General features: G+C 49.3%; 1 protein-coding gene and 1 long non-coding RNA gene across 3 annotated transcripts in view; one reads left to right on the top strand and one right to left on the bottom strand.

Annotated features, from left to right (window-relative positions):
• The first annotated feature begins 316 nt into the window (after nucleotides 1-316).
• Nucleotides 317-1034, top strand: LOC121558384. The gene is made up of 2 exons (XR_005998521.2): nucleotides 317-678; nucleotides 884-1034. It is a non-coding gene; the product is annotated as an uncharacterized LOC121558384 (long non-coding RNA).
• Nucleotides 1035-5061: 4027 nt separating this feature from the next.
• kiaa1549lb (KIAA1549-like b) overlaps nucleotides 5062-23433 on the bottom strand; it is a 123252-nt gene continuing 104880 nt past the window's right edge. The window contains exons 17-23 of one of the 2 annotated variants that reach the window (XM_045215113.1): nucleotides 18563-18695; nucleotides 8993-9394; nucleotides 8729-8826; nucleotides 8008-8291; nucleotides 6659-6810; nucleotides 5968-6042; nucleotides 5428-5515 (exon numbers count right to left, since the gene is read on the bottom strand). In XM_045215113.1, the coding sequence (XP_045071048.1) occupies nucleotides 6013-6042; nucleotides 6659-6810; nucleotides 8008-8291; nucleotides 8729-8826; nucleotides 8993-9394; nucleotides 18563-18695 (1099 nt within the window). In that variant the 3' untranslated portion in view covers nucleotides 5428-5515; nucleotides 5968-6012. Of the gene's footprint in view, nucleotides 5516-5967; nucleotides 6043-6658; nucleotides 6811-8007; nucleotides 8292-8728; nucleotides 8827-8992; nucleotides 9395-18562; nucleotides 18696-23433 lie in introns of both variants that reach the window. The other variant, XM_045215112.1, reaches the window with a different exon arrangement.

Genomic DNA, 23433 nt, shown 5'->3' with positions numbered 1-23433 from the left:
TTGACATTTTTGTAGGGGTTGATAGCTTTTTCATAAGGGATAATCAAGTCTGAAATGTACAAACTTCAGTCGTCTTTTTATTGTAGTATATTTTATTTTGGAGGAAAGTTCTCCTGCAATAGGGTGATATAATTGAGAGAGGGGGTGGGGGTCCTGCTGATTGAGCCTGCGCAATATTTGACATTAAATGTTTCCTTTTAGCATTAGGCTTAGCCTACTGCGCAATTTTTAAAATGCAACAAAAGGTTTAGAACATGATAAACTTGAGGTAAAGGTTCCAGAATCACCAGGTGCATTCACCTTTCAAATCCAAACAAATCTGAATTCATGACCTACAGAAAAGTGAAAACAAGATGAATGCCAACAAATCCAGATTCTTCCCCTCTCTCTATGACCAGTCCAACGCATGCTGGGATATTTGGACCTCAATTTTGCAGCAGGACCATAATCATTGCAATGTGCAGCAGCAGCAGCATCAGCCCGTTAGAGACACAGAGCGGTGGCCTGACACGGGCATCCTAGTTGTGAACAACTACCAGCCTCTGGAGGTGTTTAGTCCCCCGACCGGTTTCCATGGGGTCAGGAGGAGCGAAATGGACGAAGTCAACGAGCTGGCTATCCTGATGATGGAGTTGGAGTTAGGAGCGCAGATGGGAGAGCCGTTGGATCGCGGGAGATGTAAAATACAGTGCTATTTTTTTCTCTTCATACGACAATCTGACTTCAAACACGCTGTTTCATATTGTAGGCCTAGTGTCTTTCATATTGCCAGCCACACATCTTGGGGCATCTGATGCTGTCTATTACAATGTTAGACCTCATTGTTTAGAGAATTAGTGCTAACACTTTATACATTGATTGATTCTCTCTTTCCCTCCCATAGATTACTTCCTAAGCAACCTTCATACATCTGTCATCCAACAACTGAGAAGAGAAGGATTTAAATCAGGGAAAAAACAATAATGCTTGTATCTCATCAGAATCACCTTGATTAACAACTATTTATAGTCATAAATAAATCCTATTGTAATGAATACTCGGACAGAGTGGTAAGATCCAATTGCAGAATAGCGATGCTTTATTAGAGTACAGACAAGGGAATAGCTTAATCGTGGTCGGGCGGGCTGTGGTCAAAACCGGGCCAGGCAGAGACAGGCAGAGGTACCAAGGGAGCGGGCTTAGTCGTAGTCGAGGTCACAGGCACAGGATCAGAGAACGGTAATCACTGGGGTAGACAAGTAGAGGATTAAGCAATTCGGGGAGTCAAACAACAAGGCACAGGTCGGATACACGGGTAATCAAAAACAACAAACTCTCTCTCTCTCTCTCGGAACAAAACGCTTAGCAAGTCACAATGGAACAATACCTCGCACCGACTGAACTTCTGAGCACACCTTATATCCTACCCTAATTACGGACAGGTGTGCTCAGAACTCAGGTGAACCAGATCGAGTCTGATGACTCCCCCTCTCTGTAGATCGGGGAAGTGTCAGACTCTGTCTAGACCCAGCCAACCCCCGATCCCTTACACCTATATTAAACCTTTTTTATCAGAATACATTTTTTCCTCAAACCACAAACCACATTAACCATCCAACAACCAATCTGTCATCACTTTTATTGGGTTAATTTGCAAAGATTCAAATCCCATAATCTGACATCCTGTTTCTCTCTTCAAACTGATGTATCAGCATTAAAATGTGAAATGTGTTTAATTTCTACACAAAACCGGTCAGCATCTACAGAACAGACAGAAAGGGTTTCATTTTACAATACAGTAGCCTACATGGTAACATAACAATCCATCCACAACCATGTGTGTTGTCAGTCCATCAGCAAAAGATATGCTGGAAACAGAAAAGCAACAGAGTTCTGGTTTGGAGTTACAGTAAGAGAGAGCATTCCTCTCCTATTTACACTCAGACACACTGGACGGGCTGGAAAACCTAATCTCCCAGGGTGCATCTGAAAACAGATACTCTACTGTACAGTGGGTCAGTAAAAAAGAAAATCATGGTGAAAGACTATAACCTGCATCTGAAATAATGCAATAATGTGTCATCATGATAAACACGGTAGGAGAAAATATGTTACATTTTTGGGACAGCTTTCATTTTAACATTTCATTCCCTTTCTTTCTGTCTTATCTAAGCATTACAGTAATTTGAGAATTAAAAGTATATATTTTTGTTGCAATACCACCTACGATGTGTGAGGTGATATGCGCTTCCACCCATCCTTTGGTATACTGTGACCAAAACGATTACACTCTTCCCCCAGTCACTTGTTCCTCTTATCAAAGATACTCAAACCAGGCTCATCTCAGTCTTGGGTTCCATGTGTAGACTAATGCATGTCATGCCCACCCATTATAAAACCAAGAGCCACTGTATGAATACCATACTGAATAGGAGCAACCTTCAGACAAGGTGTGTTCACTCACTGGTAATGAGAGAATGAAAGTCAGAATCCATGGAGAGGACCAAACACCAGGGCTGGGAGCTGCCCTAACCTTTTAACCTCTGCGTCCAGCAACAGATCACATAACAGACATATACCTATAGGATAAAGTGCATTTCAACTGGTTCTCGTTAAAAATAAAAAGTTAAAGTACAATCATCAAGGAGGAGATCAAACTCATTGGGTTAAACATTCACAAAATGATTCAAAGAATGCACTACTGACCGAGGACCTTGGTCATCAAAGCTCAAACTAATATCTATGTAGTTAACAGTCCCAGTCCACCATTGTCCATATGTAACAGCATACTACCATTATACCCACTAGAGGCCCTTGTGCCAATCACTCCTGGGGATTTTGTGCATTAAACCAGAGATGCACATCTCCAGTCCTAAAATGTCAAAGCGTCAGTCTGGTTGTTATCTGATCGGATCATTACTAGGCGAAATAACATGGCCAAACATTACAGAATGTAGAAATGTATTGTGTAGAACACAGACATAACACTCTGTTATGTAGAATCATTACAGTGCAATACATACTTTCTGTAACATTTACTGAGTGGATTCTGTGGCCAATTTATGATTTAATTTGGCTTATGTATCAAGTGCAAAAGAAAATAGAAATCTAACTGAGCACTGTGTCAGCGTTTAGTGTCCTTTCTCCTTTCTATTTAGAAACACATTACATTTATTTACAGTTGAGTTAAACCCAGTCCAACTTTACTGTGTCCAAGGAAAGGGCTACAGTACTGGATTCATGATCATGTTCATTGTGAAAGGCAGTTTGGAGGCATTGTCAAGAAACAAGTGAAATTGTTGTTGGCATCCTTCCGATTCAAGTGTTTGTCGCCACAATAATCACAATTTATGAGGCACGTGTGTTTCTTTCAAACATGGTGGCAGGTCTCAACTCACTATTCATATACAATACCAGTACCTCCCTTTCTTTGGAGAAAATCAACACCTTTCATTAAATCTACTGACTTCAATTGTGCCTAATTTGTGGTCCAATGTTATTGAACAGATCACTCATGTTGTTGTCAAACTGCTTGAAATTATACTTAGAAGACGTGGCTGAGCACAGGAAAGGGGAATCTGACTCAGTACTCAATTGTCATTGAAGAACATAACAAGCTAAATCACCTCTCAGTCAGTGGATGGAATACTCAGGGCCATTGGAGATGACAACAAAACAGGTGTCTCTCTTTTAGCTGAAATGGACTTGTTCTATAAAAAGAGCTAAGATACATGGAATCCCTCTACATGCTTATATACACATTATACAATGGATGGGTCTAATTCTGAATGATGATTGGTTAAAACCTAATTCTAGCCGGTGACTTTTCCACAAGTTACCACCGGCTAAATCTATGACGTTAAAAAGCCTATTGTCTCATCCACTGTCTCAACAGCCCAGCCAAGCAATATATAAACTTGATCTCCACTATAAAAAGCATTTAGACATTATCTCACATTTCTTTTAGACTAACATTTATTTTTCAACAGCGGAGATTTGTATAAACCTTGCTGTCTGTCTCTCCAACATTTGCAACATTGTTTCAATATTGAAATTCGATCTCCAGCTGTCCCATAGTAATGAACATGTCGTGAGTCGGGACGAGACAGGCAGGCAGTCAGCGTTTCTCAGTCAGTCGAAATCATGAATCAGCTGGCATCATTTTTATGGATATATACAAAGAAATGTCAATTGAAAAAAGGTAAAACGAAATGAAGTGCAGCTAGTTTTCAGTCTTTACAGCTTCAGTTTGAAGTGATTATGTTAGCTGTGTTGTTTGCTAGCTCCTTTCACCACTGTGCTGACGAGTGAGCACATTTTCTTTGCCAGGTGAAATCGCGCCTCATTAGCTCATTGTTATGGATGTATCCAAATAAATATCTCTGGAAAACAGCTTAAACAAACGCAAATGCAGCTACTTTGCTGTTATTCTGGCTGCACTTTTTGACGAGACTGTAAGTTAGCCGTAGTTGGCTAGCTAGCAAGCAAGGGATAAGAACGTTTTGCCATTATTTGAATATGTTGGTAACACATTGTATAAAAGTGATAATGCCCTCGAAGACGGTGTTTGGAGGATATAATGACACGATTTGCCGGCCCTCGACTTCATCTCGGGCCTAACAACACCCGTGCCAATATATCCTCCAAACACCGGCAACTTGGGTATTATCACTTAAATGTGATCTTCTGTTCTGAAGTGTTTGGACCTTTGAGCACGAACATATGACGACTCGCTCTGCCTCATCAATTGTTGTACATGTATTGATTTTGTGTCATACTCCTCTCAATGGGTTGCTAAGGTTATTGTCCTGGTTAGAGAAACACTCATCTGTCATTATTACAGGTCTTTAGATGTGGGAATGACATATGTACAATGTAAAGGAACAGGTGGTGTAATGTAACTATAAGAGACATCGTTAAGAAGAGATGACTAACAGTTTGAGATAGAACACTTTCACCCTTCAGTAACTCCAAAATAACAGCATGGTGGTGAAACACATCAGAGCAACGTGGTATTTTCCCACGATGAGAGAGAGAGAGAGAGAGAGAGAGAGAGAGAGAGAGAGAGAGAGAGAGAGAGAGAGAGAGAGAGAGAGAGAGAGAGAGAGAGAGAGAGAGAGAGAGAGAGAGAGAGAGAAGCTTTTATAAGTCTTAATATACAAATATCAAAAAAGCTGAGATAGAGAGTTTGTTCAGTCTCTAGTGTTACAGCATGTTCAGAAAAGAGAGTGCTGCAATTCCACCTCCCGGCCACTAGAGTGAGAGATTACACCTGGAACTCAAACATGTCTGTCTGCTTCTTGGCCAGCTTTGCCACCTCCTGGCGGATGGCCTGCACCAGGGCGGAGGTGGAGAGGCTGCTGAGAGGGACTCTGTCTCTGGGCTCCCCCACATCGGGCAGGCTCTGCTGGAACGCTGCGGTGGTCGAGGTGGGGGGTGGCTCCATGGCTTGGCCGTAGTGTAGGGGGAGTCTGGGGGAGCTGCCTTGAGGGTAGCGGGGATGAGGGAAGGCGTCCACGTAGCCTGGGAGAGCCACCTGGAAGAGAGGGTAGGCCAGGCTTCACCAAAACAACCACACATGGTTTCATACCCACCAAAATGATAGGAAATAAAGCTGATGCTTTGTTTTTCAAATTCAAAAGGTATTATCCTTATTGGATCAGTTTGCTGGGTGATCATTGTCTCTCTTCCACCAGTATTTCACATATATTCAAATGGGTGAAAACAAGGGAAAATATACACAAGCACACTGGGACCAAACTCACAGGATAAAAGAAAGAAGTCAAAATTAAAACTGTGTTTGAAATATCTGTGATTTTTTTAAATGGACTTTCGATTCAAACCGAGCGTTTGAACTCCACTTATGGGTTACTTTAGAATCTGGACATGAGATGTGCATGACTGTCTGATTCTACACAAAACGAATGAAAGGAAGATCCAAAAGGAAAAAATAAAAGAGGTGTTCATTTAGGAAATGTGCTCAACTACCCCAGTATTTTGCTGTGTCCACTCAACGCCAGCCATAAATTCAGTTCAGCAAATGGTTTCTAAATGACACTGGTTCTGCAAAAAGACATTGCGTGAAGGCATCTGGTTGAAACAGGCAGACAGACAGGGATAAAAAGAACATTCCATACAGAAGAGAGACCAGTGAGGAGAGGGGAGGTCACATTGTCAATAACAGATCTGACAGAGGGGGAAATGGAACCTGTTTCATGTTAAACAGACAGAAAGAGAGAGAGAGAGTACTGTATAATATAAGGTTAGGAACCCAATCCTGCTCAAGGGTAGATGAGGAAAGAGCAATAAGATGTGTTTTTTTCAGCTCACTGTCAATCCCTGATAAGGCTCTCTGCAGAGGCTGTTATGAAAATGTCTTCATATTCACTGATGAGTCACATTTTGGTGTCTTACAAAAGTCCAGGAAAATACATTGAGCTCTGTAACTTACCATTCCATTAGTTTACATAACAACTCTAAGCCCTGGGGCAGGATTGGGCTTTCCCTGGTGTGTGGTGTGGTTGTGGCTCGAGGTAGAACCTACCCTTAAGCACAGATCTAGGATCAGATTACTCCACCTCCATCTTAACTTTACCATAAGGTAATTTATCTGATCCAGGATCAGTGGGTAGCTACGTCTACCTACGCTGTGAGTGTGGAGAGTAGGGCGGGTTCTTACAGAGTCTGCCCACTGGGGGGGCACGTCCTCAGGCTCGGGGGGGTAGGACATCCAGGATGGGCTGTGGTAGGAGGACGGGGGCGTGGAGGCAAAGTACTCAGAGTAGCCCGACCGCGAGGCTGGGATGGCGTACACCGCTGTGATGGGGTTTCCTGTGGGGGGGGGGTTAGGAAGTCGTTATACAGGGGAAATACTACAATGACAACTGCCATTACCAGAAGAAGAACCAAGTTGTTCTAAAATTGTGACAAACAATGATAAGTTGATAACTTGTTGTAATAAACACTCCAAATGCTTTTTCATAAACACACACGCATCCCCCCAACACACACACACATTTAATGTACTATCCTTGTGGGGACCAAACAATTGATTCCCATTCAAAATCCTATTTGCCTTAACCCCTAAACCTAACCCTTCACCTAACCCATAACCTTAAAGTGAAATGTCAACCTTTTTTCTCCAGCACCACCCCAACAAGGTGAAGTTGGCGCGTGTCTATGTTCTATGGAAATTAAGATAGAGGGAGACAAGTGTTTGCAATGACATCAACGGTGTGCGTCATGTGATTTTAATCAATTGTAATTAGGCATTGCCTACTAATTGGTTGATGGTGCCATTGGAAACACTTGTCTCTATCTGTTTTACTACAAAACATAAAAACGCGCCATTTTCACAGATGTTGATGTTAGGGGTGGTGCTGGAGCTGATGAATATGAAGTTGTTCCCAGACCCCTAACCCTAACCTAAACCTAAACCCTAACCCTAATTCTAACCCTAACTCCTAAATCTAAACCCTAACTCCTAACCCAAACCCTAACTCTAATTTAAACCCTAATCCTAACTCCTAACCTAAACCCTAATCCCTACCTCCTAACCCTAACCCTAACTTCTAAATCCTAAGCTAAACCCTAACTCCTAACCTAACCCCTAACCCCTAACTCCGAACCATAACTTCTAAATCCTAACCTAAACCCTAATTCCTAACTCCTAACCTAAACCCTAAACCTAACTCCTAACCCTAACTCCTAACCTAAACCCTAACTCCTAACCCTAACTCCTAACCTAAACCCTAACTCCTAACCCTAACTCCTAACCTAAACCCTAACTCCTAACCCTAACTCCTAGCCTAAACCCTAACTCCTGACCCTAACTCCTAACTCCTAACTCCTAACCCCTAACGCCTAACGCCTAACCTAAACCCTAACTCATAACTCCTAACTCCTAACTCCTAACCTTAACCCTAACTCCTAACTCCTAACTCCTAACCTAAACCTTAACTCTAATTCTAACCCTAAAATAGCCCTTTTTTCTTGTGTAAAATACAACACACACACACAGGTTCTGACCTGAGTAGGTGGACACAGGCTGTTCTGCTGTGACTGAAGGGAGTGCTGCTCTGGAGAGGGGGACTGAAGGGAGTGCTGCTCTGGAGAGGGGGACTGAAGGGAGTGCTGCTCTGGAGAGGGGGACTGAAGGGAGTGCTGCTCTGGAGAGGGGGACTGAAGGGAGTGCTGCTCTGGAGAGGGGGACATAGGGGACGCTGCTGTCATTATGCTGGGTCTGCATGTCCGTCATGTTGGTCCCAGACGACTCCGAGGTCCTGGCCTTGGACCCCAGGTCAGAAGACGAGCTGAGTCAGAGAGAGAGGGATAATGCTCACATCTAAAAATCACAATAACATGCAATACATACTATTCACCACAAGAGGGCAATGGTGATCCATATAAACCCCACAGTAACACTGGATTCTCATTGCTATTCATGTCATGTTCCTATGCACTGATTCTACTTTCAAATGTATACATGGACTGAGAGCACTCGGGCCACACTGCATTTACCTGGTGAATATTAGCATGTGAATTTGAATGTTGGGGAGCTTAGTGATTCATTTTGGGGTGAGAGTGCGATATTGCAGCTTTGATTAATTTGAGGAAAGATGAGACGTGTGTCATGGGGCTGTGTGTGTGTGTGTGTGTGTGTGTGTGTGTGTGTGTGTGTGTGTGTGTGTGTGTGTGTGTGTGTGTGTGTGTGTGCGTGTGTGCGTGCGTGCGTGCGTCCTGACCGTACCGTCTTAGAGAGGTCCCAGGAGGGGGGCCGGTGCGAGGGGGAATAGGGGGTGGAGGAGAGCCCATAGCCATGTCAGGAAGCTGGGTGAACCTAAAGGCCTGTAAGAAGAGAAGTCAACACATGAAAAATATACTCTGGGTTGATTTTTTTCTATAGGGGAAAGTTTCTACTTGTTAAGGTTTAATGAACTATAACCAGTACAGTAAGTAGTACATTTTGACCAAACATAACCATTCCCAGAGGTGTTATCCTTCGCCCACTCACAGGTTTGGGGAGGCTGCACTGATACATATCCGTCCCGTATGCCGGCACCCACTGCAGCCCTCTTCCCCGGCCACGGCTCATGGTTCCTGGGGCACTGGTCACCACATCAGAGTAGGGCAGGGGTGGAGGTCCGGGGCTGTAGTGGCCGTGATGGTAACCGTGGTGGGGGTGGGGATGATGGGAGTGGTGGTGGCGTCCGGCTGTGGAGGAGTGTCCCCCTGAGGCCAGGCTGAAGGCCTCCTCAAGGAGCAGGTGCATCTGCTGGCGTACCTCATCGATGGACGGCTGGGAGCTCAACGTGGAGGTCTCTGAGTGACCTTTGACCCCTCTGGGGCAGACATAACCACCCCGCGGGCCAATCAGATGATCCACGTTGGTCTCCTCAATCAGCTCCGGCTCAGTCTGAAACACAGAGAGAGAAAAAGAGGGGAATTGGTTACACACACACACACACACACACACACACACACACACACACAGCCCAGGTGGTTGGTGGCACCTTAATTGGGGAGGACAGGTTTGTGGTAATGGCTGAAGCAGAATCAGTGGAATGGTATCAAACACATGGCTCCATTGGCTCCATTTGCTCCAGTCCAGCCATTATTATGAGCCGTCCTCCCCTCAGCAGCCTTCATTTCAGAATGTCAATCTATGGCAACTCATTGACATTGAATTTCCAATTAGTACTAGTAGAGATAATACAGTTCAGACCTATCAGAGTACGGTAGTGTTATTGTCTCCCTGACCTATCAGAGCAGTGTGTCATTGTCTCCCAGACCTATCAGAATAGAGTGTTATTGTCTCCCTGACCTATCAGAGTAGAGTGTCATTGTCTCCCTGACCTATCAGAGTAGAGAGTCATTTTAGTGCTCTCTGAGGCTCAAACAAAAACTGTCCATTCCCTTTATTAGCACCCTGCAAACGTTGTTCATGCTGCCCTGGTTTAGTTGGCGTTAGGGAGCCATGTCCTTTACACAGAAACACACCACAGCCCCAAAGACACTCATGCCTAGTATTTTCTCTGACAGCCATAGAGGACTATCCCACAATGCATTGCAAAGCCCCCATTTCATGATTTACGAGTACAGTGCTACAACGGCAAATGAAAAGTCTCCTGATAGCTGGGTGGAATGCCACTGACTCAACCAGAGATGGTCAGATGAGAAATGTTAAAGTGGCTTTAACGATTCAGGAAGCAATACTAGTGACTCATCCTGGCTGTGCGTTGTTGTTGACAAGATGCTGACTAAGTTAGCCAGAGCCGCTTGATGGTACAATGTAGTGCTGTAATATATCAGATGAATAGGTGTTCAGTATTCCTCCAGCAGAACTAGTGGAGCTGCTCTCTCTCTCTCTGGTTGGTTGGTTGGTCTCTGCAGGCTAGAGGGCTACCGGGGACAGCTTTGTACGGAGTATGAGTTGTGTTTCTGTTTATCTCTCCATCTCCTCCTTCCCTCTCCTCGTCCCGCCCCCCGTAGATTCATTGTGGCGATAAACAATCTGGCAAATCACTGTAGAAAGTAATTAAGCACTGCGGTAAACTACTGGAGGTCTGTGTGTGTTAGCCTACTGTGTTCTCGCTCTCTCTCATTCCTGAAATTATTTCTTTTCTCATCTTCCTCACACTATCTTCCTCATATTATCTTCCTCACACATCTTCCTCACACCATTTTCCTCACACCATCTTCCTCACACATCTTTCTCTCCCTTTCTCTCCCTTTCCTTCCGTCTCCTTCCGTCTCCTTCTGTCTCCTTCCCCATGTATCTCCTCACCCACGCTCTGTGCTCTCTCTGCTCTCTCTATGTCCACCCCTCCTTCCATCCTTGCTTTCTCCCTCCATCCTCTCTCTTCCTCCATCCTGCTCTCTCAGGGTGATAAATGAGTTGGAGCCGAGGGTGCCCTACTTCCTGTGCGAGTGGAAGGGAGCAGCCACGGGAGACCTGGCGCAGCCGCCTCATAAATCAACACGGACAGGCGGAGACGTGGATCCGCAGTGATATGGCCCGCAGAGCAAGCGTTCCCACTGTAATCAGTAGAGCCAGTCCTTCTGCAGGAGCCGACCGACCACGCTAGCACCGTATTTTTTGCAGTCTGACACGGTTGTTACGGTTACTGCAGGGAGGCTACTTTTCACTCCCACGGCAGGTAAGAGAAGGGGCAGAACAGTGGAGGGAGGAGGTGGAGGAAGACAGGGGGCAGAACAGTGGAGGGAGGAGGTAGAGGAAGACAGGGGGCAGAACAGTGGAGGGAGGAGGTGGAGGAAGACAGGGGGCAGAACAGTGGAGGGAGGAGGTGGAGGAAGACAGGGGGCAGAACAGTGGAGGGAGGAGGTGGAGGAAGACAGGGGGCAGAACAGTGGAGGGAGGAGGTGGAGGAAGACAGGGGGCAGAACAGTGGAGGGAGGAGGTGGAGGAAGACAGCGGGCAGAACAGTGGAGGGAGGAGGTGGAGGAAGACAGGGGGCAGAACAGTGGCGGGAGGAGGTGGAGGAAGACAGGGGGCAGAACAGTGGAGGGAGGAGGTGGAGGAAGACAGGGGGCAGAACAGTGGAGGGAGGAGGTGGAGGAGGGAGAAGTATAAAGACAGGTTGTTTGGGAGGAAATGATGCTTCTCTATGTAGAGGATATTGACAATAGAATCAAAGAGTTGTTACTGTCTGTGGTAAATGTGATACATATGCTATTAGCTGTAATATGTGGTTATTGTTAAAACCAATGTCTGAGTTGATTAGATCAAGTAAAGGAGAGAAAGAACCTATGCTGTTCTGTTTGTAAAGTAGGAGCTTACTGTAAAACTACCTTGTTCTCTTTGTTTGTACATGAAAGGTTAATGGTTGTAAGATAGTAACCGCTTTTGTTCTGCAAGTGAGTGGCTTAGAGATCATTTTGGTGTTTGTTTGTTAAGTAGTGGTCTGAAACATGACTTCAGGGAGCTGGTCTTTAGGCTCTTCATTTTCTAACTGCATCTGTCTAGCCAAATCTCCACAGCAACAGTATCATACCACAGATAGGAGAGGAGAGGAGGAGGAGAGGAGAGGAGAGGAGAGGAGAGGAGAGGAGAGGAGAGGAGAGGAGAGGAGAGGAGAGGAGAGGAGAGGAGAGGAGAGGAGAGGAGAGGAGAGGAGAGGAGAGGAGAGGAGAGAGCAACATGTCTGAAATGTATCATAAACCAAAACTATAAAGAACACCTTATGAATCTACCACTATCAACCATTAATCAACTCCTTCACTGCAGTCTGGTGTGGTTAACTTCAACCACACCTGTATGTGAGCAGTCCAGTTCCTATCTGAGACTTTGTGAGATCATGACCCCTGGAGAGATCTATTAGGGGTGCATTCAGGATTGCAATATGTTGTGATGTTGAATGGAACTCACCTCTACACCTTAAGACAACTGCCTGAAATGCTACAGTACCCTGCCAGAGGTACTACAAACAGACAGTTCACTACCCAGTGATGGGTCTGTTGTGAATCATTCCAAGAGAACACTTTTTGGAACAAGCAGTGAACGTGTTTGTGTTTATTTTTCCCTCAGCACCATACAAAACTTCTGGTCATGCAGCTATATATGTTTGTTTGTTTGCAACAGGAAGCTGTTGTCTCCAGTCACCTGGGGATGTTAGCTATTTTTGGATAGTAAATTAACTCTAAAATGAATGGTTTTAACGACTGTGGACAGTTAAGCTACAGTATACAGTGCCGTGAAAAAGTATTTGACCTCTTTTTAATTTTCTCTATTTTTGAATGTTATTAGATCTTCAACCAATACCTAATATTAGATAAAGGGAACCTGAGTTTACAAATATGTAACGATCCCGGCAGTCTGAGTCGGGTCCTGTCTGTGGACTAGTTTTTATGTTCGTGATCTCCAGTTTCCCGAGGGTTCTGGAACGCTCCGGGGAGCTCTCTTGATTTCCGCACCTGCATCCCATCAGCAATCTGCACACCTGGTCCTGATCATCACCCTTCTTAGGCTCTGGCCTAACATCCATTCCCTGCCGGATCGTTAGCCATAAACAGTATGTTTTGCCAGCGTATCAGCCTCAGAGTACTAGCGTTAGTTTTGTTGTTTTTTGCATCTTGTTGACCTGCCTTGTACTTACCTCCGTTTGTTCTGTCTACAGTCATTCTCCCGGAACCTTCACCCAACCCCTGCCGTGCCATCAGTTCATCTGCTACTTCACCACCACCTACTCATCTCCGCCACCCGCTCCGTCTACTGGACTATTCTGCATCTTTTCCCTGTAAATAAACACTCTCATTCGTTCAACTCACCTTGTCCTGGTCTGCTTCTGGGTTCGGTCTTAGAGAACCGTGACAGAACGATCCGGCCATTAATGAACCCAGCGGACCTGGACTCTGTTCGCCATGCCATTACCCATCAGGAGAAGATGTTGGGCCATCATAGCACGGTACTACAGGAGATCGCGTTGTCAGTTCGGAACCTTTCTACCGGGTCTGACGGAGGTCCAGAACCAACGCAAGTCTCCGGTGGAGGATCCACTACCGGTTTCACCCATCTCGCCTGCCGCTTCTGGAGCTGTGTCCTTCCGTGAGCCCAAGGTTCCGACGCCGGATAAATATGAGGGGGAGCTGGGAAGATGCCGTTCCTTCCTTATGCAGTGTGGATTAGTGTTCGATCTACAGCCCTACTCTTATGCCACAGACAAGGCTAGGATAGCCTTTGTGATTGAGTTGCTGCGTGGTCGAGCGCTGGAGTGGGCTTCAGCCGTTTGGGAACGACAAGACCCCTGCATGGCGTCATACCAGGGGTTCACGGCCGAGATGAGGAAGCTCTTCGACCATTCCGTCCGAGGGAGGGACGCAGCTAGGCGCCTGTTTTCGCTCCACCAAGGAACTCGCAGCGTGGCCGACTTCGTGATCGAGTTCAAGACGTTGGCTGTGGAGAGTGGGTGGAATGAGGAGTCTCTGCAAGCGGCCTTTTACCAGGGTCTGTCGGAGCAGCTCAAGGATGAGCTGATCTCCTATCCGGAGCCTAGTGACCTGGACAGCTTGGTAGCCTTGTCGATTCGGGTGGATAATCGAGTCCGAGAGCGAAGGAGGGAGAAGCAATGGGGTCCGTCCAGTCGATCAGCTTCTCAGTTCCCAGTCGGGTCGGGTGGTGGACCAGAACACGTCGATCATTCTCCACCACAAAGGATTAGTGGAGAGGTCCTCTCTCCCGATTCTGAACCCATGCAAGTGGGGCGGCACGGGTTAACCAAGGAGGAGCGTCAACATAGACGTAAGACCAACTGTTGCCTCTACTGTGGTAGCTCGGGACATTACATCTCCACTTGTTCCCGGCGGTCGTCAAACTGCCCGGCTCGCTAAAGTTGGGAGGACTTTTAGCGAGCCAGTTTCAACCTCTCAGTACCTCTGTCAGACCCCGTTTCCCGGCTACCCTTGCGAACAGGAATCAGAGCTTAGCGATTAACGCTTTTGTCGATTCAGGTGCCGATGGAAGCTTTCTTGATGCCGAGTTGGTGGAACAGCTGGGGCTTTCCAAGGAGCAATTGCCGGAAGCCATTGAAGCGACCACTCTGAACGGCAGTAGTCTGGCACGTATCACGATGAGGACTGAACCGGTTAAGATGCTGTTGTCGGGGAATCATTCGGAGATGATTTCATTCTTCATTCTGCCGTCTTCCCATGTTCCTCTAGTCCTTGGATTCCCCTGGCTGAAGGAACACAATCCCACGTTCGATTGGGTGACGGGCAAGGTAACGAGTTGGAGCCTTGATTGTCATGCTAACTGTCTCAAGACTGCCTGTCCCCATTCGGTTCCCAGTCAGGTGATTGAGGCTAAACCCCCAGATTTGTCCCTGGTTCCCGAGACATATCACGATTTGGGGAAGTGTTCAGTAAGCAGAAGGCTCTGTCACTCCCTCCCCACCGACCATATGATTGTGCCATCAACCTGTTCCCTGGAGCTGTCTACCCCAAGGGAAGGTTATACAGTATCTCCCGCCCTGAACGTGAGGCTTTGGAGACCTACATCAAGGAGTCCCTAGCTGCTGGTCTCGTCGTCCCTCGTCATCACCCCTGGGGGCAGGATTCTTCTTTGTGGGTAAGAAGGATGGCTCTCTTCGACCGTGTATTGATTATCGGGGGTTGAATGACATCACGGTCAAGAACAAGTATCCCCCTGCCCTTGATGAGTTCTGCCTTCGACTCCTTACAGGGTGCTACGGTGTTCACCAAGCTAGACCTACGCAATGCGTATCACATGGTCCGGATCAGAGAGGGAGACGAGTGGTTGACGGGTTTCAATACACCGATGGGTCACTTCGAGTATCAGGTGATGCCGTTTGGACTGACCAATGCTCCAGCGGTATTCCAGAGTATGGTGAACGACGTCCTGAGAGATATGATCGGTCTCTTTGTGTTTGTTTACCTGGATGACATTCTGATCTTCTCGAAGGAACCTTCCGACCACGTCCAGCATGTCCGGCAGGTTCTGCAGCGATTGTTGGAGAATCGCCTGTTCGTGAAGGCCGAGAAGTGCGAGTTCCACGCCCACACGACATCCTTTCTCGGGTACATCATCTCCAGGGGAGAGATTAGGATGGACCAGGAGAAGGTTAGAGCGGTTCTGGAATGGGCCCAGCCCGGTACGAGATTGCAGCTCCAGAGATTTTTGGGGTTTGCGAATTTCTACCGCAGATTCATCCGGGATTACAGCCGTGTGGCCGCTCCGTTAACGGTCTTGACTTCCAGTATCAGGAGCTTCAAGTGGAATCCGGAGGCGGATCGAGCGTTTCTGGATTTGAAGAGGCGATTCACCAACGCACCGATTCTCTCTCAACCGGACACGGACCGTCAGTTCGTCGTTGAAGTGGACGCGTCCGATGTGGGAGTTGGCGCCATCCTGTCGCAGCGATGCTCCACGGACAGTAAACTCCATCCCTGCGCCTACTACTCTCGTCGCCTTTCGCCTGCGGAGAGGAATTACGATGTGGGTAACCGGGAGCTTCTCGCGGTGAAACTTGCCTTGGAGGAGTGGCGCCACTGGTTGGAGGGGGCGGAGCAGCCGTTTATTGTCTGGACTGACCACAAGAATCTTGCTTACGTGCAATCGGCTAGACGTCTCAACTCCCGTCAGGCCAGGTGGTCGTTGTTTTTCGGACGATTCAATTTTTTCCCTGACGTTCCGACCTGGATCTAAGAACGGCAAGGCGGACGCCTTGTCTCGGATGTTCTCCAAGACGGAGGAGAGTGGGTCCAAGACCGAGACAATTCTCCCCCGGAACTGCGTCGTGGGAGCTGTTAGGTGGAAGATTGAGGAGGAGGTGATGGCGGCTCTTCGGACGCAGCCCGGTCCCGGTAACGGTCCACCCGGTCGGTTGTTTGTGCCTGAGTCGGTTCGTCCCTGCGGTCCTCAAATGGTCCCACGCCAGCAAGATGGCTTGTCACCCTGGCGTGGCTCGGACGATGGCGTTTCTTCGCAGACGCTTTTTGGTGGCCTGCCATGGCCGAGGATACTCGGGGTTATGTTGCTGCCTGTCCAGTGTGTGCGCAGAATAAGAGTACCAATCGGCCCAGCTCTGGACTACTTCACCCCCCTTCCTATTCCCCGGCGACCATGGTCGCATCTGGCCCTGGACTTTGTCACTGGGTTGCCCGCTTCTGAGGGGAACACGGTCGTTCTGACTATCGTGGACAGATTCAGCAAGTTCGCCCACTTTGTGCCAATTGCCAAGCTTCCCTCTGCCTCGGAGACGTCCGAGATCCTGGTTAGGGAGGTTTTCAGGGTCCACGGGTTGCCCAGTGATATCGTTTCCGACCGTGGCCCTCAGTTTACCTCTGCTGTCTGGAAGTCCTTCTGTTTGGCCATTGGAGCTACAGTCAGTCTCACATCTGGTTTTCACCCCCAATCTAATGGTCAGGCGGAGAGAGCCAACCAGAAGATGGAATCCACGCTACGCTGCCTGGCCTCTTCCAACCCCACCTCCTGGGTCTCTCAGTTGCCTTGGGTTGAGTATGCCCACAATACTCTCCCTACATCTGCCACTGGGATGTCTCCCTTCCAGTGCCTGTATGGCTACCAACCTCCCCTTGTTCCCTTCTCAGGAGAAGGAGCTCTCAGTGCCTTCTGTTCAGGTCCATATTCGTCGTTGCCACCGGACCTGGCATCGGGCCAGAAAAGCACTCCTTAGAGTTTCGGACCGGTATCAGCTCCAGGCGAATCGTCGCCGGATCCCCGCTCCCACCTACACCATCGGAGATAGGGTCTGGTTGGCCACACGGGATCTTCCTTTACGGACTGAGTCTAGGAAGTTGTTACCGAGTTCATTGGTCCGTTTGTGGTGGAGAAGGTGATCAATCCGGTGGCAGTTCGACTCAAACTCCCGAGGACGCTCAGAGTCCATCCCACCTTTCATGTCTCCTGCCTCAAGCCTGTTTTCCTCAGTCCTCTGTTGCCTCCTCCGCCTCCTCCTCCTCCTCCTCGGATGATCGGAGGTGGTCCTGCCTACACGGTGCGTCGCATCATGGATTCCAGACGGCGGGGCCGGGGTTTCCAGTATCTCGTGGACTGGGAGGGGTATGGTCCTGAAGAGAGGAGTTGGATTCCGCGGCGACAGGTCCTAGATGCTGACCTCATCAGTGACTTCTACCGCCTCCATCCTGGCGCTCCGGGGAGTCCGCCCGGTGGCGTTCGGCCGGAGGGGGGTACTGTAACGATCCCGGCAGTCTGAGTCGGGTCCTGTCTGTGGACTAGTTTTTATGTTCGTGATCTCCAGTTTCCCGAGGGTTCTGGAACGCTCCGGGGAGCTCTCTTGATTTCCGCACCTGCATCCCATCAGCAATCTGCACACCTGGTCCTGATCATCACCCTTCTTAGGCTCTGGCCTAACATCCATTCCCTGCCGGATCGTTAGCCATAAACAGTATGTTTTGCCAGCGTATCAGCCTCAGAGTATTAGCGTTAGTTTTGTTGTTTTTTGCATCTTGTTGACCTGCCTTGTACTTACCTCCGTTTGTTCTGTCTACAGTCATTCTCCCGGAACCTTCACCCAACCCCTGCCGTGCCATCAGTTCATCTGCTACTTCACCACCACCTACTCATCTCCGCCACCCGCTCCGTCTACTGGACTATTCTGCATCTTTTCCCTGTAAATAAACACTCTCATTCGTTCAACTCACCTTGTCCTGGTCTGCTTCTGGGTTCGGTCTTAGAGAACCGTGACAAAATAACAAAATATATATTTTGTTTATTTAATTAACAAAGTTATGCAATAACCAATGCCCCTGTGTGAAAAAGTAATTGCCCCCTTACACTCAATAACCACATTGTGCCACCTTTAGCTGCAATGACTGTAACCAAATGCTTCCTGTATTTGTTGATCAGTCTCTCACGTTGCTGTGGAGGAATTTTGACCCACTCTTCCATGCAGGACTGCTTTAACTGAGTGACATTTGTGGGTTTACAAGCATGAACTGCTCGTTTCAAGTCCAAGAGAAAATTAGATAGGGGGCAAATACTGCCTCTTAATAATACCCAGTGGGTCGGGACCAGGGTCAGAGTGATGGCCAGAGTCAGGACCAGGGTTAGGGGAGTGGGACTCACGTCGTAGCCGCTGTTCCCGATGCCTCTCCTGGGTCTCTCCCTCATCACCAGCAGGTCCATCTCTGTTCCTCCGGGACTCGGGCTGTTCAGGCTCTGCCTGCTCCGATAGGTCCGCTGCCTCACCTGAGAGTGCCTGCCAATCACAGAGTGTTATGGAGCTCGAATCAATCAGCCAATAAGAAGAGGAATGTGTTGCTCAAACGAGTGCAACAAATCACCTTAGAAAATACAGTTTACTAGGAGAAACTCCTGGTTTCATCATCGCCATCATCATCAACATCGCCATCAACATAATATCTCCTCTGAACATAATATCTCTCCTGACCATAATATCTCCCCTGAACATAATATCTCTCCTGACCATAATATCTCTCCTGAACATACAGTAATATCTCCCCTGAACATAATATCTCCCCTGAACATAATATCTCCCCTGAACATAATATCTCCCCTGAACATAATATCTCCCCTGAACATAATATCTCCTCTAAACATAATATCTCCCCTGAACATAATATCTCCTCTAAACATAATATCTCCTCTGAACATAATATCTCCTCTGAACATAATATCTCCTCTGCCAGATTGATTTGAAATAATCCTCCAGCCAATGCTGAAACTCCTAAAATGCCATCATAATGAAGATGTCTTAGAGAGGAGGTAATATATATATATAACAGAGAATAATGCAATGTTGATACATATTTTCCATTCTGTTGAACAAGATGCTTATCAGTAAACATGCTCTGGGAGTGCTATCTCATCACTCATCACAGTCCTATCAGCAGGCTGAGCATGATTATAGAGTCTGTCAAACATGTCTCTATGGGAAACATACACTGACACAGATGCAGGCACACACACACACACACACACACACACACATTCTATCTCTCTCCTCATCTCAAGCTCAATTCAGCAGAACCAAGTAAGATAGACAGGAGAGAGGAGAGAGGAGACAGGAGAGACGAGATAGGAGATAGGGGATAGGAGAGAGGAGAGAGGAGACAGGTAAGAGGAGACAGGAGAGAGGAGGCAGGACAGAGGAAGAGGAGAGAGGAGACGGGAGAGAGGAGACAGGAGAGAGGAGGCAGGAGAGTGGAGACAGGAGAGAGGAGGCAGGAGAGAAGAGAGAAGAGGCAGGAGAGAGGAGACAGGAGAGAGGAGGCAGGAGAGAGGAGGCAGGAGAGAGGAGGCAGGAGAGAGGAGAGAGAAGGCAGGAGAGGAGAGGAGAGAGGAGGCAGGAGAGAGGAGGCTGGAGAGAGGAGGCAGGAGAGAGGAGAGAGAAGGCAGGAGAGAGGAGAGGAGAGAGATGGCAGGAGAGAGGAGGCAGGGGAGAGGAGAGAGGAGACAGGAGAGAGGAGGCAGGAGAGAGGAGACAGGAGAGAGGAGACAGGAGAGAGGAGGCAGGAGAGAGGAGAGAGAAGGCAGGAGAGAGGAGAGAGGAGAGGAGAGAGGAGGCAGGAGAGAGGAGAGAGGAGAGGAGAGAGGAGGCAGGAGAGAGGAGAGGAGAGAGGAAGGAAGGAGGAGGCAGGAGAGAGGAGCAGGAGAGAGGAGGCAGGAGAGAGGAGGCAGGAGAGAGGAGAGAGGAGAAATAAGAGAGGGGGCAGGAGAGAGGAGAGAGGAGGCAGGAGAGAGGAGAGAGAAGGCAGGAGAGAGGAGAAAGAAGAGAGGGGGCAGGAGAGAGGAGAGAGGAGGCAGGAGAGAGGAGAGAGGAGGCAGGAGAGAGGAGAAAGAAGAGAGGAGACAGGAGAGAGGAGGCAGGACAGAGGAAGAGGAGAGAGGAGACGGGAGAGAGGAGACAGGAGAGAGGAGGCAGGAGAGTGGAGACAAGAGAGAGGAGGCAGGAGAGAAGAGAGAAGAGGCAGGAGAGAGGAGACAGGAGAGAGGAGGCAGGAGAGAGGAGGCAGGAGAGAGGAGGCAGGAGAGAGGAGAGAGAAGGCAGGAGAGGAGAGGAGAGAGGAGGCAGGAGAGAGGAGGCTGGAGAGAGGAGGCAGGAGAGAGGAGAGAGAAGGCAGGAGAGAGGAGAGGAGAGAGATGGCAGGAGAGATGAGGCAGGGGAGAGGAGAGAGGAGACAGGAGAGAGGAGGCAGGAGAGAGGAGACAGGAGAGAGGAGACAGGAGAGAGGAGGCAGGAGAGAGGAGAGAGAAGGCAGGAGAGAGGAGAGAGGAGAGGAGAGAGAGGAGGCAGGAGAGAGGAGAGAGGAGAGGAGAGAGGAGGCAGGAGAGAGGAGAGGAGAGAGGAAGGAAAGAGGAGGCAGGAGAGAGGAGCAGGAGAGAGGAGGCAGGAGAGAGGAGGCGGGAGAGAGGAGAGAGGAGAAATAAGAGAGGGGGCAGGAGAGAGTAGAGAGGAGGCAGGAGAGAGGAGAGAGAAGGCAGGAGAGAGGAGAAAGAAGAGAGGGGGCAGGAGAGAGGAGAGAGGAGGCAGGAGAGAGGAGAGAGGAGGCAGGAGAGAGGAGAGAGGAGGCAGGAGAGAGGAGAGGAGACAGGAGAGAGGAGGCAGGAGAGAGGTGACAGGAGAGAGGAGACAGGAGAGAGGAGGCAGGAGACAGGAGAGAGGAGACAGGAGAGAGGAGACAGGAGAGAGGGGACAGGAGTCAGGAGAGAGGAGACAGGAGAGAGGAGGCAGGAGAGAGGAGAGAGAAGGCAGGAGAGAGGAGAAAGGAGAGAGGAGTCGGAAGAGAGGTGACAGGAGAGAGGAGACAGGAGAGAGGAGGCAGGAGAGAGGAGAGAGAAGGCAGGAGAGAGGAGAGAGGAGGCAGGAGAGAGGAGAGAGGAGGCAGGAGATAGGAGGCAGGAGAGAGGAGAGAGGAGACAGGAGAGAGGAGGCAGGAGAGAGGTGACAGGAGAGAGGAGACAGGAGAAAGGAGAGAGAAGGCAGGAGAGAGAAGAGAAGAGAGGAGAGAGGGGGCAGGAGAGAGGAGAGAGGAGGAAGTAGAGAGGAGGAGGCATAGAGGAGAGAGGAGGCAGGAGAGAGAAGGCAGGAGAGAGGAGAGGAGAGAGGAGGAAGGAAAGAGGAGGCAGGAAAGAGGAGGCAGGAGAGAGGAGAGAGGAGGCAGGAGAGAGGAGAGAGAAGGCAGGAGAGAGGAGCGAGGAGAGGAGCGAGGAGGCAGGAGTGAGGAGGAAGGAGAGAGGAGGGAGGAGAGAGGAGGCAGGAGAGAGGAGAGAGGAGGCAGGAGAGAGGAGAGAAGAGGCAGGAGAGAGGAGACAGGAGAGAGGAGGCAGGAGAGAGTAGAGAGGAGGCGGGAGAGAGGAGGCAGGAGAGAGGAAAGAGAAGGCAGGAGAGAGGAGAGGAGAGAGGAGGCAGGAGAGAGGAGGCAGGAGAGAGGAGAGAGGAGAAAGAAGAGAGGGGGCAGGAGAGAGGAGAGAGGAGGAAGGAGAGAGGAGAGAGGAGGCAGGAGAGGGGAGAGGAGACAGGAGAGAGGAGGCAGGAGAGAGGTGACAGGAGAGAGGAGGCAGGAGTCAGGAGAGAGGAGACAGGAGAGAGGAGACAGGAGAGAGGAGACAGGAGAGAGGAGGAAGGAGACAGGAGAGAGGAGAGGAGAGGAGAGATGAGGCAGGAGAGAGGAGGCAGGAGTGGGGAGAGAGGAGACAGGAGAGAGGAGGCAGGAGAGAGGTGACAGGAGAGAGGAGACAGGAGAGAGGAGAGAGAAGGCAGGAAAGAGGAGAGAGGAGAGGAGGCAGGAGAGAGGAGAGAGGAGAGGTGGCAGGAGAGAGGAGACATGAGAGAGGAGAGAGAAGGCAGGAGAGAGGAAAGAGGAGAGGAGAGGAGGCAGGAGAGAGGTGGCAGGAGAGAGGAGACAGGAGAGAGGAGGCAGGAGAGAGGAGACAGGAGAGAGGAGACAGGAGAGAGGAGGCAGGAGAGAGGAGAGAGAAGGCAGGAGAGAGGAGAGAGGAGAGGAGAGAGGAGGCAGGAGAGAGGAGAGAGGAGAGGAGAGAGGAGGCAGGAGAGAGGAGAGGAGAGAGGAAGGAAAGAGGGGACAGGAGAGAGGAGCAGGAGAGAGGAGGCAGGAGAGAGGAGAGAGGAGAAATAAGAGAGGGGGCAGGAGAGAGGAGAGAGGAGGCAGGAGAGAGGAGAGAGAAGGCAGGAGAGAGGAGAAAGAAGAGAGGGGGCAGGAGAGAGGAGAGAGGAGGCAGGAGAGAGGAGAGAGGAGGCAGGAGAGAGGAGAGAGGAGGCAGGAGAGAGGAGAGAGGAGGCAGGAGAGAGGAGAGGAGACAGGAGAGAGGAGGCAGGAGAGAGGTGACAGGAGAAAGGAGACATGAGAGAGGAGGCAGGAGACAGGAGAGAGGAGACAGGAGAGAGGAGACAGGAGAGAGGGGACAGGAGTCAGGAGAGAGGAGACAGGAGAGAGGAGGCAGGAGAGAGGAGAGAGAAGGCAGGAGAGAGGAGAAAGGAGAGAGGAGTCGGAAGAGAGGTGACAGGAGAGAGGAGACAGGAGAGAGGAGGCAGGAGAGAGGAGAGAGAAGGCAGGAGAGAGGAGAGAGGAGGCAGGAGAGAGGAGAGAGGAGGCAGGAGATAGGAGGCAGGAGAGAGGAGAGAGGAGACAGGAGAGAGGAGGCAGGAGAGAGGTGACAGGAGAGAGGAGACAGGAGAGAGGAGAGAGAAGGCAGGAGAGAGAAGAGAGGAGAGGAGAGAGGGGGCAGGAGAGAGGAGAGAGGGGGAAGTAGAGAGGAGGAGGCATAGAGGAGAGAGGAGGCAGGAGAGAGAAGGCAGGAGAGAGGAGAGGAGAGAGGAGGAGGGAAAGAGGAGGCAGGAGAGAGGAGGCAGGAGAGAGGAGAGAGGAGGCAGGAGAGAGGAGAGAGAAGGCAGGAGAGAGGAGCGAGGAGAGGAGCGAGGAGGCAGGAGTGAGGAGGAAGGAGAGAGGAGGGAG

This window comes from Coregonus clupeaformis, unplaced genomic scaffold (assembly GCF_020615455.1).
Source record: "Coregonus clupeaformis isolate EN_2021a unplaced genomic scaffold, ASM2061545v1 scaf0369, whole genome shotgun sequence".
Taxonomy (NCBI): domain Eukaryota; kingdom Metazoa; phylum Chordata; class Actinopteri; order Salmoniformes; family Salmonidae; genus Coregonus; species Coregonus clupeaformis.
Note: the sequence above shows the minus strand (reverse complement) of the source record. Positions and strands in the feature narration are given on the sequence as shown.